At 35.2% G+C, this 13,300-nt stretch overlaps 2 protein-coding genes across 2 annotated transcripts; one reads left to right on the forward strand and one right to left on the reverse strand.

Moving 5' to 3' along the window:
* Positions 1-1,110: 1,110 nt before the first annotated feature.
* On the reverse strand, positions 1,111-2,530 carry LOC145002953 (uncharacterized). Its single transcript, XM_078962131.1, has 2 exons — positions 2,425-2,530; positions 1,111-1,832 (listed from the first exon to the last, which is right to left on the reverse strand). The coding sequence occupies exons 1-2, from the start codon at positions 2,528-2,530 to the stop codon at positions 1,111-1,113; spliced, it is 828 nt and encodes a 275-aa protein (XP_078818257.1).
* Positions 2,531-10,653: 8,123 nt separating this feature from the next.
* On the forward strand, positions 10,654-13,051 carry LOC145000542 (V-type proton ATPase subunit E-like). The gene is made up of 6 exons (XM_078959782.1): positions 10,654-10,887; positions 11,713-11,813; positions 11,892-12,060; positions 12,142-12,335; positions 12,425-12,524; positions 12,756-13,051. Exons 1-6 carry the CDS (start codon positions 10,786-10,788, stop codon positions 12,789-12,791), a joined length of 702 nt encoding a protein of 233 aa, XP_078815908.1. The 5' UTR covers positions 10,654-10,785; the 3' UTR covers positions 12,792-13,051.
* Positions 13,052-13,300: the final 249 nt, after the last annotated feature.

The following is a 13,300-nucleotide window of genomic DNA, read 5'->3' on the forward strand; positions in this document are numbered from 1 at the left end:
TTTTCAGTGTTTATGTGCACCACATGCTCAAGATTTTCTTCTAACTATATCTGTAGATGGGCTTGGCCAACATATGTCTCCTATGGAGTATCGTATTATCCTCAAATATTGACTCATGATCACAATATTCCCAGTTGACGAGATATGTCTGGTGTGTCGCAATACATATTTGGACTCTTTTGGAGAGAATACAGTTCATTATAAAGAATTCTTGGGGCTCAATACAGACACGATATGCTTATGGATGTTTTGTTTGACATATTTAAGTGTGTTGCGGTTTCCGCCAAAAAAGAGGCACCTATGAATTTCTGGATTGACCCGACAAAAGGAAGGTCAACCCTTAGACCGACTGGCGTTTTGATTTTTGGATGGGTTGGAGGGAAACACGCATGTGTGGACCTTACAGGGATATCCCCTCTCGTAGGCTTGAGGGCTGGGGGTTTCGTGGCAAAATAGGCTGCTTTAAAAGCTGGTACATGCAATATCACCAAACATGAGAAATCGTGTATGGAAAATCAACACATGTTCATACCATTTACATTTGATACGTTTGGTTTCCTTGCAACAGATGCGGTGGAGCTTCTTAATAGAGTACAATGGATCATACATAGTAATGTTATATCCCTTAGATCTATGGATGTAGTCTTCAAAAAAATTGGTTTTACCATACAAAAAGGCTTAACAGTGCAACTAGTTGTCCATTTGTCATCTCACTTGTTGTACGATGATAACTAAGATATATTATTATCTTTAAAAAATGGATGGTGACTCATTTAAGCAACAATGCGACAAAGTAAAATGAACACAACACACATGCAAACAATAATGGCAATATTTGTCTCAAACTAATATTTTTTGCCATGACCCAACATACGGAAAAAAAACATAGTCATTTCTCGGAAAAAACAACCACATAGATCTTCGGTCTCTACTTGCTTCGTCATCAATTCTTGATGGCTAATGGAACTTTTTTTTTTTTTTTAATCAGCGAAATTTTATAAAAAAGAAACAAGGGCCGAAGCCTTATAAGGAAAAAGACTTGGCAAACAACTAAGCTAAATCACAACCCCAAAGCAACACAAACCCCTACACCCCCTGCCCAGGGCAAAGCTACAAGACACTAAACGGGGAACAACACCAATTCGCCCAATTACAATTGCCAAAATTACCCCTATGCTTAACCCACCCAAAGACCATAGATATAATGTTGTCCACAACTTTAGCAATGGTTATAGGCACCTGATTAAAAAGCCTATCATTTCGGCCCTTCCAAACACACCACAGACCTCCGTACAATATGGCAAGAAAGACCTTCCTTTTTTTTGGGTAGTTCCCCCACTTAGCAGCAAAATTCAAAGCTTCAGAGACCGAAGAGAAGGAGACGAAAGGGACATCACACCACTTAAAAATCCACTTGAACACCTCCTTAGCGAGATCACAAGCAACAAGCAAGTGATCTGTATCATCCACACCATTAATGCAAAAGAGACACCTGGTAGAAGCAACACCCACACCCCTCCTTGAAAGAGCCATGGAGGAAGGGATACCATCCAAACTAGCCCTCCAAACAAAGCAGATTATTTTTAAGGGGACAAGATTCACCCAAACGGTTGTACTATTAGTCCCAACGGTGACTTTGGAGTCGATGAGCTTACGAATGTCTCTAACATAGAATTGCCCATCACTAGAAAGTTTGGATTTCCAAGAGTCAGGATCCGAGGACAAGGTAACCCCATCGAGGAGCCGATAGAGTTGGGCCAGTTCTGCCATCTCCATGGGAAGGCTGGGATTTTTCCTCCAAGCCCATAAAAAACCATTCGAAGAAAATCTTTCTGTCAGAAAACAAGACTTACGTTTATCCAAGGCATATAAGTAGGAAACCTTAAAGCCAGATTTCCGTCACCAATCCAATTATCAAGCCAAAACAGGGTATTCCGCCTCGACCCAATTTTGGTAGATACGAAATGAGAAAAGTCGAGGCCCATCTCTCCCAAAATCCTCGAAATAGATACTAGATTATTCCAAACACCAGGGATAGATCTCTTGGACAGATTATAAATTGGTTTGCGAGAAAGATTATGAATCCCATATATAACTTGCTTCCATAGAGAAAAATTCTCCGATTTTAACCTCCATATCCATTTACATAATAAAGCAATATTAAGGCTCTTAAGAGAGCCAACACCAAGACCACCCAACTCCTTATCCGCAAGAACATGCTTCCATGCAACCCAATAGATTTTGTTTTTCTCATCCGTTCCACCCAAAGGAATCTTCTGCGAGTCTTTTCCAACAAATCAATAATGGAATTAGGGGCCTTAAAAATCGAAAAATAAAACAGGGGCATGCTTCCAAGGACCGACTTAACCAAAGTCAATTTGCCTCCAAAAGAGAGGGTCTTGGATTTCCAACTCGAAAGCTTACCTTGCACCTTATCAATAACTGGTTTCCAATTTCTTTTAAGGTTCATGTTAGCCCCAACGGGAACACCGAGATAAACGAATGGGAGGTTGGCAACCTCACACCCCATAATATTAGCGCAACTTACAACATCCTAATTGTCAATACATATCCCATAAACCTTTGACTTGTGAAAGTTAACATTTAAACCAGACACCACATGAAAACATTTAAGGATTCTAGAAAGGTTCTTGAAGTTTGAGAGAGACCAGTCATCGACAAATAAAACATCATCCGCGTAAAACAAATGAGAGATGGAGGGACCATTGTTTGGAAGAGAAATACCTGAATACAAGGAATTTTGGATCGCCGATCTCATAGCCACATTAAGACCTTCCATAGCAATGATGAAGAGAAAAGGTGATAGCGGATCACCTTGACTAACTCCTTTAGTGATGGGGAATTCATTTGTAGGAACAGCGTTGATTAGAACAGACGCCCTAGAAGAAGTAAGGGAACCTCAGATCCAAAACCTCCATCTATTTCCATAGCCCATTTGATACATCACCGAATCCAAATAATTCCAATCTATGGAATCAAATGCTTTATCAAAATCTACTTTAAAAAGAAAGGTTCCTCTTTTAGAATGTTTCGCCCAACTACATATTTCGTTTATAATCATGGGCCCATCCAAAATGTTACGACCTTCAATGAATCCCGATTGCACTTCATCAATCACGTTGCCTATCACTCGCTTTATCCGGGCAGCAAGGATCTTGGAGATAATCTTATGAAGACTGCAAATCAAGCTAATGGGGCGATAGTCATTGAGGGTAAGTGGATCCTTCACCTTAGGAACAAGAGTGATAAAAGAGGCGCTGCAACCTCTAGATATTCTGCCACCGACTTCAAAGTACTTAACAAAGTTCATTATGTCATCTTTCATCAGCCCCCAATATCGTTTGAAGAATTTAATGGAATAACCGTCCGACCCAGACGCCTTTTCCCCTCCACAGCTCCAAATAGCATCTTTAACCTCCTCCAAAGTGAAGTCTTGTTCCACAAACTGTGAATCAACTGGGTTAAGTTTTTTGAACTTATCATTCAGAAGAAGAGGCCGAACAATATATTTCTCATGAAACTTCTCACTAAAAAATCTATACGTTTCTTCCTTGATGGTATTAGCATCCGTAACCTAAGAACCGTTCACCATCAAACCATGAATACTACATCTCCTGTATTTTATATTCAACGAGCTATGGAAAAATTTAGAGTTCTCATCTCCATCAACGAGCCATTTAACTTTAGCCCTTTGCTGTAAATCACGTTTAGCAAGATTTTCTAATTCTAAAATCTTCTGTCGACTATCCCTTAGAGAATTAATCTCCTGGTCTGAAAGTAGCCTAGACTCGTCAGCCAAATCAAGGTTGTTGACCTTAGATTTGAGATCATGGAGAGTCTTGTTTTCCTTTTCGAATTCCACCCTTCTCCATTCTTTGATGGAAAATTTGACCGCCTTCAGCTTTCTAAGGAGGAGTTTGTCAGGCCGCCCACCTCCCCTGAATTCAGACCATGCCTTGACAACCACATCATCAAAATCAGCGCGGAGAAGCCATGAGTTGTAGAAGCGAAATGGGGGAGGCCCACAGTCAATGTAGTTGGTTTGAAGAATGACAGGAGAGTGATCCGAAAATTCCCTAGGGAGCGCTAGTGTAGAGGCATAAGGAAAAGCACTCACGAAGTTGGGGCACACAAGCACCCTATCTAATTTACTCAGCTTGAATCCGTCGTCGCAGAAGTAGGTAAATCTTCTACCCCCATATTCAGATCAAGAAGCCCCGCCTCATGGATGAACTTATTAAAGGCAGCGGCAGTATACAGGCAGAAAATTGAATTGAATCTTTCATCAGGTTTACGGACCGCATTAAAATCACCGAAGATCACCCAAGTTCCAGGCCTGGAACTAATCAAGTTAAGAAGGTTATCCCACATCATCTTTTTTCTCCCAAATCTTGAGGGGTGTAAACATTAACAACAATATTTCACCTATAATACCATTACAGTACCCCACAACAGCAAGAAAATGACGGTTCTTTATGCTTGCAATTTTGTGAAAAAAATTGATATCCCAAAAACTCACCACTCCCCCGAAAAACCATAGGACTCCACCCACTCAAAATCAAAATCACTCGACCCCAAACATTGCTCGATTACAGTCCTGGAAACAATTGAGACCCTAGTTTCCTGAATACCACAAAAGGTTAACTTGTGCTCTCGTCTCAGCCGATTGACCCAATCAAGCTTGTCGGGATTACTCACACCCCTAATGTTGAGAGACATCAAATTCATTGGACAAACTTTTTACCTCTATCACCGTAGTAGGCCCACTCAAAGGCATTATTTCCTTCTGCAATTTGAAAATCCAATTGATTCCCAACTTCAATAATGCGATCGTGCTCGGAGATGGAAAGGGAAGAGGACTCCCTGCCATTATCTTGTTCATCCATAAGTGGGGGACCAACGTCTTTGTTAAGATCAATAGAATGCGAAGAAGATGGGACGGGATAGCGCACATTCTGGGTATTCTTAAAACTAGGATCTTTGGGGGTTTTTTTCTTTGTACGACGCCGTTTAAGAGTAGAGCCACCCAGTTCAAAGTCTGGGCTACTAGTTTCCCTCGTGGACCCAGGACCCAAATCAGGCCTAACTGAATCATTAGGAAGGGGGGAAGAAGCATTTGGACCCACATGCATTCCCTCACCTGAAGAAACTCCATTTAGGAAAACATGTACATGGGGAGGAGATACATTAATATCGTTCCCATGTGAGACCGAATTCCCATGCAACCCCTCCTTTTCCGTATGAGAAGACGAGTCACCACCCACCGATGGTTCATCTTCCGCCACCGCTTCCGCCAGAATTTCACCCTCCTCAAGCCCCATGTTTACGGAAGAATCACCATCACCTGAATCATCGTCATCCCCACTTTCCGACTCAGATTCAGATTGAAAGTCATGGCTAAAAGGTTTGAATGGAAACCACTCATCATCCAACTCTGTAACACCAATTGAGTAATTGACTCCTCCGACATTAACAATGACTTCGTCGTTTATTAGTCTTTGAATCTTCATGCCACCTCAAGTTTATTAGTCTTTGATCTTATTTATTTATTTATTTATTATATTTACAATTCTAGTATAATTTCATAACTAATCTATTACAGTACAATTTAAATGAAATTTACATTAAAAATTAATAATCATATCGACATGGTGATCGTAAAAATATAATTTTAAAATAACAAAAAGACAAAAAAAACATCACAAACATAGTGCTAATCAAGACAAAGTGTTACAGGATCCATGCGATTTAAAATAACGTTTTTATATAATTAAAAATGTATTTCAACATTTTTTATGACAACAACAAAGTATGATCAACAAAAATATAGATTAAAATAATTAGCAGCTTTAGCAACAAATTTAAATGTCGCTAAAAGCTCATTAACACTATTTCAACCATTTAATAAACTTCATCATCATTAGAGACAATTATTTATATTGTTTCTTATGGATGGAATCTAAAAAAACATGCTTTCAAAATCATGTTTATTAAAAAAAATAGCTACTACTGTATGCAAAATAACATGACTTAGTGTTTCTGATAACATTGTTGGAATACGATCAGGCCCGATCTTACATAGTTTTAAATTAAGCCCTTGCTTAGGGCCCCCAATTCTAAGGGGATCCACTTAAACCAAAATTCAATTAGGGATTGACGGTTCGATTCTTTGCAGAACGCAGGCATGCAAAAACCAATCTCGCACGCTGAAATTGAATGCGACTCAGGTACTCAGCGACTGTTCTTCTTCATCTTTGCCCTTTGATTTTGTTCTTCAACGAAGCAAAAACCATTACCACTACTAGTCTTCTTATGATTCTCAGTTCTTTGTTCCTAGATTTGATGATTTGAAAGGCTGAATTCTAAAAAGTTAAAAGGTATGTTCTTATTCAGTTCCTCTGATTCTCTATTTCTCCATAACTAATAATTGTCTATTTTTGAATGCTGATTATCTATGATTGTGAATTTGTGTCTTCTGAATTGTGATAATCTAATATTTTATGATAAATTTTGTTATGTTGATTAATCATTAAGTTGCATATGTTTAAACTTTGATGTAGAAAGTAGAATAGTCAGGACTGATTCTTCATTCTCGATTAAGCCATTAGGGTTAAATTTTTTATCAGGTTTTTTGTATTGTGAATTTTGTATTAGATTTTTGAGTTATGTTTTTTGAAAAGTTTGGATTATTGCTCTTATTATTGCCGGTCTCAAGCTCCGGATAAAGTAGGAGGGTTTATAACATTAAATATAGTAAATACCAAAGGACCCTAAATTTTTGGTTCGCTTAGAGCCCAGAAATTGGTTGTGCCGCCCCTGAATACGATGATACTTAAAATTTATAAAACACGCAATGCAAGAAAACATAAAAACCATATTCCACAAAGATCACAAGTTCGTAGACTTCTTGCAACAAACTAGAACCCTAAAGTGAAGATCGAAAGATAATATATATATATATATATATATATATATATATATATATATATATATATATATATATATATATATATATAGGGTTGGTTCCTCTTTGGCTTGTTTTTGGATGATCGGAGAGACCGACTAGAAATTTTCTATTGTTGTAACACCATAAAATGATGATCTATGAAAGACAACTTGATCATTTTTTTTCCTTAAAGGAAAACTTGAAACCTAGCTTAAGAGGGAGGGTATATTGATAGAGATGACGAGATAGAAAGATAGAGAAAACTAAGAGAAAGAGGAGAGATGATGGAAATGATGGTCGATTTTCATATTTGGGATCGGTTAGGTTAAAGGGTGGTCGATTTTCATATTTGGGATTAGCTACGTTAGGTATTTAAAGCCTTTTTTCGACTATATCTCTTTTATTCCTAACTTCGTGGGATAATTATATGGTAATTATCTTATAATTCAAATTAAAGATAATTTCATTTTATACTTGTGACTTTACTAGCTTCTAAATTAATTTCTTATCTTAGGATGAGTTAGCAAACTAGTCATTATAATTATTTTTTTGTTATCTTCTATTTAAATTATATATTTTGTGTAATAGCAAAGACAATGTAGTTTATAAAAAATCTCACTAACTTATTTTAACTATGTGCATATTTTCAATAAGAAATCCTTACAAAGCCGGCTATATGCCATTTTAGAAAGAAAAAATTGACAATTTATAATATAACCACTAAAAATTTGATGTTTGAGAAAATCTGTTAAAAACTTATCAACTTTAAAGTTTTCGTGTCATTTTTCCTTATAAAAATACATGAAATGAAACTATTAAAGTAATTTTGTAGTTTGTATAAAAAAATATCAGGAAAATAACTTACAAGAGTAAGTATATTTCAAAAGCGTTTAAAAACATCATTCAAGTTTTTCATGTTCAAAAAACACCATCTATATAATCACTTTGAACAAAAAATACTAACAAACTTTATATTTTGTTCAAATCACACACACTAAAAACCGGCATCTGTAGGTAAAAGGGAAATTTTATTTTTACCTGTAAAAATAATTCAGGAAAAAAAGATGACATGGCATTCTAACGTGTATTAAGGGAATTTATCAATGCGTAATTGACTTAAGGATGGAGTGAAGCACAAAAGCAACGAAATCTCTCTAGGGTTCGATCGATCAACCCTTCTCTGCTCAAATTGATCTATGAACATGTTTGTGGGTTCTATTGTAGTTTTGACCAAATTTCCCTTGCGGACTCTTGTATTTGTATGTGGTCAAGGGTATAAATGTCATTGATTCTTCATTACTGGGTTTGAACCCTAAGCCAGATGGTGAACGATTCATTACAATTATTCCTCCATAAGTCATTAAAAATCAATTTAGCAGTTTATATAGCATGCATGTTTATACTTTACTCCAAGCTATGTGAAAAGTGGTAGTAACATCTCCGGAAGATGCCAAATAAATAACTAGAAGAGTTTGCCAAAAAGTATAGGAAAATGTTGTATCTTGGTTACTACAACGTATCATCGTGCGTCTAATATTAAAAGAAATGATAATATTTGTTTTAGAGGCTTTTGACTCGATAAAGAAATCCTTGCCTAAAAAAAATTAGATGATGTAAAACGATTGGAAAAAGATGTAATACTAAATAAATTCATTCACTATTTAAAAAAAAAAATGAAATTTACAGTTATTGTGTGTTATATTGGTTAATTTTTGTTCATGTTTTCAGGTTGAAGAGTTGACTAAAAAATTTACAAATTCGGTCGAAGATATATGAAAAGCTAAGGAAAATGTAATCATATAGAGAAAAGAGAACAAATTATTTGTCTAATATTTGATGTTACGTTTGAGGGGAGTTTCACATAATTTAAGGATTGAAGCATAAATTTAGGGGGTTCCATTCAAAAAATAGTTTTGGTATTTTTGTGAGAGTTATATATTTGTTGTGTCGAAGGGTTTGAGAGCAATATGTAGCATTTTCATGCTTTCATATGTGAACATTTGACACATGTTATAAATAGACAAGTGCTATAGAATAATGAAAACTGAAAAAAGGAATATGACAAAATGGAAAAAACTTGTATGATCTAAATATGTAACAAAATTATATATTGGAAAAAAGACTAACTTTTATTCAAAAAAATGTTTTGACTTTGGTGTTATTAAACGTCAACAACCAAGAATATGCTAAATGCTCATTGTATCTAAATCTCATTAGTATAACCGGTGGTAATAGACAAAAATGCATATGTTGAGGCATTGCATTTCTGACATATTAATGCATTGTGACAAATTAAGACAATGTACTTTATAGTTTTGTCCCTTCACAGTTTGAACTAGATAGTTTTGTCCCTTGACTTTAACAGTGATATTATATCCTTGCCATCAAGCATAAAAATTTTGTTCTCACAAGCAATGAAATTATGTTGCTATAATACATAAAAAAACCAAGCAATAGATCATATGCAACCATTTGCGATAAAATATAAACAAAAGACCACAATAGCAACTTACTTCCATCTCATTTAGATCGAGCTTCGCTATCAGTCACTTGTATTTTACTAGTATCTTAAAAGTCTTTCAATGGAATTTCATTGGCATCCTACTTTCACAACCATATATCTACTGGTAGCTTAAGGGTAAATTGGTCATTTTTTTTTGCATAAGTGAGTTTTGATTTTGTTTGTTGTAATAGGCAATGGTATTTCACTGTTTGTAGTTTAATGCATATGTTGTATTAATGTCATTCCATGAGTATTATTGTCAATCTTTAGTTCTTAAGGGTAAATTGATCATTTTTGTGTTGGTTTTGTTTGTAGTTTAATGCATATAATGTGTTAATGTCATTTAAGGGGTATTAGTGTTAAACTTTACTTCTTAAGGGTAAACTGGTCCTTTTTGCATTAGTTTTGTTTGTTGTTTAATTGATCTGTTATATTAATGTCATTCTAGAGGTATTATTGTCAAGCATCACTTCTTAATGGTAATTTGGTAATTTTTTTTTAGCACAAGTCAATTTTGCTTTTGTTTGTTGTAACATGCAATGTTATTTTACTTTTATTTCAATGTATTTCACAATAAAAGCACATGCAAAACCAATGAAAGAGTCTACAACATAATCAACAAAAATCATAGGAAACCTGACCCAGGGTGAAAACATCAAAACCTCCAACAAGTAGCATAACTTCAACAAATGAGCTTAACTTACGGAGGTAAAGAGAGTAGGGTAGTAGAAGAAAAGTATGAGCTTGAGTTGGAGTTCAACGGTTGAAAATCCATGAAAGTTGAAGAAGTCGATCAACAGGAGCCGTATGCATCATTTATGAGCTTATGACTTAAATTGACTTATCAAGATGGTTTTTTCATTTGCTGGGTAGATTTGCCAACTCACCACCTAAATACGTCAGCTCAACAAAAATATGCCAACTTATCTGTTAACTTGAAAGAGCCGATAAAATTAAGGGGATATTTGAACAATATGTATAGTTCGTTGGTGTTTTTTTTGTACAAACACCTTACTTAGATGATATTTTTTGAACAATTTCAAAGCATAATTACCCTTGTCCGGTATTTTCCCAAAAATATCCCAAGGTGAGGGACTGTTTGTGTCATTTCAACATAAACAAGTGCCGATCGCGGCTCGTCCAAAAGTAGGAACATGTTTCATGTGATGCTGTGACGATTCAAACGAAATAATACAAATTGACAGAATTGTCATCACCACTCGTTGGATCTACAATCTGCCCCAATCTCATTACCAATAGCCATCCCAAAAATCTCACACGAATCTCTCTGTTTTCCCCGAATTCAGATCCAAAGATGAACGATGCGGATGTCTCCAAGCAGATTCAGCAGATGGTCAGATTCATCCGCCAAGAAGCGGAGGAAAAAGCCAACGAGATCTCCGTTTCCGCCGAAGAAGTAAGTCTAATCAAGTCAATTTTCGTCAAATTACTCCGATTTTTATGATCTATAGCGAACATCCGAACATCTAGCTTTGTGTGACTGTAGCAAGTAACATCGTGATCAAAGTACGGCGTTTATCCGTTATCGGGGGTTTAGTTGATCGTTGCAGGAATTTAGTTATGCTGGTTTCGGCTAGTGAATCGAGATGGACTTATAGTCAATTCGATTAGGTTTTCAGTTTGATGATCTGTTGTAAATTTATATGGATCGGTAGGCACATACGATACAGTTTGTCTTCGTTTATTCGATTGATTGTTGCAGGAAGTTAACATTGAGAGTATGTAATTGTAATCGATTCATTAGATTTGCTTTTATGATCTGTAGTGAGCCTCTAAGGTTACGTAACCGTGTCAACTAGCATCGTAATCAAAATACTGCGTTTATTGGGTTTTTAGTTGATTGTTGCATGATTTGATGATTTCAGCCAGTAAATCGATACGAACCTGAGTCAAATTATTGGACCAAGTTCATAAGTTTTCAATCCCATATTTTGTACTAAAATGTGCAGGGGTAGGTAGGCATGTACATTACTGTTTTATTAGTATATTCTGTTGATTATTGCAGGAAGTTAACATTAAGAGTAGTTGAATCAATTCAATCAAGTACTCAAGTTACTTTTACCTTTTCCGAAACTCAATCCCTGTTCATTTGGTAGTAAACCAAAATAGGATTTAGGTTGATTGTTATACTCATAAGTCACTATCCTTGAGATGTTTCAATTAGTAATCAAATCAAATCAATTCAATATTGATCAATTCCGATTTCAACCATTTTGTGTAGGAATTCAACATCGAGAAATTGCAAATAGTGGAGGCAGAGAAGAAGAAGATCCGACAAGAGTATGAACGCAAACAGAAACAAGTTGAAGTCAGAAAGAAAATGTAAACTTTTCCATAAATCTTCTACTCATGTTTTAGTTTCATACATGATTTAAACATCATTCTCTGATTACCTTTCAGTGAATACTCCATGCAACTCAATGCTTCTCGGATCAAGGTTCTTCAAGCACAAGATGACTTGGTTAATGCCATGAGAGAGGCAGCATCAAAGGATCTTTTGAATGTGAGTCATCACAAGTTTCATCAACATCATAACTATTCAGGACTCTTGAAAGGTCTCATTGTTCAGGTACTATTACTATTCACTAATAAATCTTATTCTTACCTTATAATAGGACAACACTCTTAACTCTTAAGTAATTATTTTCAGGGTTTACTGAGATTGAAAGAACCATCTGTGTTAATGAGATGTCGTAAAGAAGATTTGCATATAGTGGAATCAGTTCTTGATGATGCAAAAGCAGAATATGCAGAGAAAGCAAAAGTTCATGAACCTGAAGTTGTTGTTGACTCAATCCACCTTCCATCTGGCCCTTCTCATGATGACCCTCATGCTCTTTCCTGGTAAAAAAATAAAAAAATTATAATTTTTTTTTTTTTTACCTTTCTGTAAAAAAATTATTTACTGAGATGGTAAAAATGTTGTTTTACAGCTCTGGAGGTGTTGTTTTGGCTTCTAGAGATGGTAAAATTGTGTTTGAAAACTCTCTTGATGCTCGTTTGGATGTTGCATTTCGTGGGAAGCTTCCTGAGGTACCTTTTTATTTATTTATTTATTTTTAAACAAATTTTTTTATTTAAGAAATGGTATGGTGGAATGGAATCGTTACAAAGGAATGGAATGAGTCATTACATTCAAAATGTTAATGTGTAAATAGAACAACTAATGAAGAAAGAAATGAAAAATGTTGTTTTTCAAAAATTAACTTTGGTTGAATAAAGGTGTATTGTTATATGAATAAAAAAATCATTTTTTTTTTGCAGATCCGAAGGCTGTTGTTTAGCCAGGTGGCTGCTTAAACACGTGATGTGATATTATGTATCAATCTCTCTTTCTCAATCAATCTTATTATCATGAGAAAGAACCTTCATCGGATCATTTTCAAGTCATCATCTTTGTGTTTAAACTCAGTATTTATGGCATTTGTTTGAATAAATAAACAAACATTCCATGTTACATTACATCCCTTGCTTGTATTCTTTTAAGAATTTTGTCACCTTTTTTGAACCCTTTTGTTTGTGGGCGATTTGTTTAATGTTTATCTTCTAATTTTTATTTTTGTAACCTGCTTTAAATTCTTGCATAGACCAAATACATATTTGGGTTCATTTCAATTTAAAAAAAGACACAATTACCAAAATGGTTTTGTGGTTGTAAAAAATCTATGGTTTTGTCTAAAAAATTTGGTGGTGGTTTTGATCTTTATGATTATTTTTTTATCCATATCCAACTTGAAATGAAATGATGAATATGCCCATAAAATAGTTTTCTTTTATATAATTTTTTTAATTATCTTTCCATTTTTTCT

This window comes from Lactuca saligna, chromosome 6 (assembly GCF_052625555.1).
Source record: "Lactuca saligna cultivar CGN05327 chromosome 6, ASM5262555v1, whole genome shotgun sequence".
Lineage (NCBI taxonomy): Eukaryota > Viridiplantae > Streptophyta > Magnoliopsida > Asterales > Asteraceae > Lactuca > Lactuca saligna.

Bases quoted from the DNA above. Each gene is read 5' to 3' on its own strand.
- LOC145002953 (XM_078962131.1), bottom strand. From the start codon at position 2,530: ATGGGGTGTGAGGTTGCCAACCTCCCATTCGTTTATCTCGGTGTTCCC. The intron at 1,833-2,424 runs GTAAGCTTTCGA...GTTTTCTGACAG, and splicing joins AGTTATTGATAAGGTGCAAG to AAAGATTTTCTTCGAATGGT.
- LOC145000542 (XM_078959782.1), top strand. From the start codon at position 10,786: ATGAACGATGCGGATGTCTCCAAGCAGATTCAGCAGATGGTCAGATTC. The intron at 10,888-11,712 runs GTAAGTCTAATC...CATTTTGTGTAG, and splicing joins TCTCCGTTTCCGCCGAAGAA to GAATTCAACATCGAGAAATT. The intron at 11,814-11,891 runs GTAAACTTTTCC...ATTACCTTTCAG, and splicing joins GTTGAAGTCAGAAAGAAAAT to TGAATACTCCATGCAACTCA.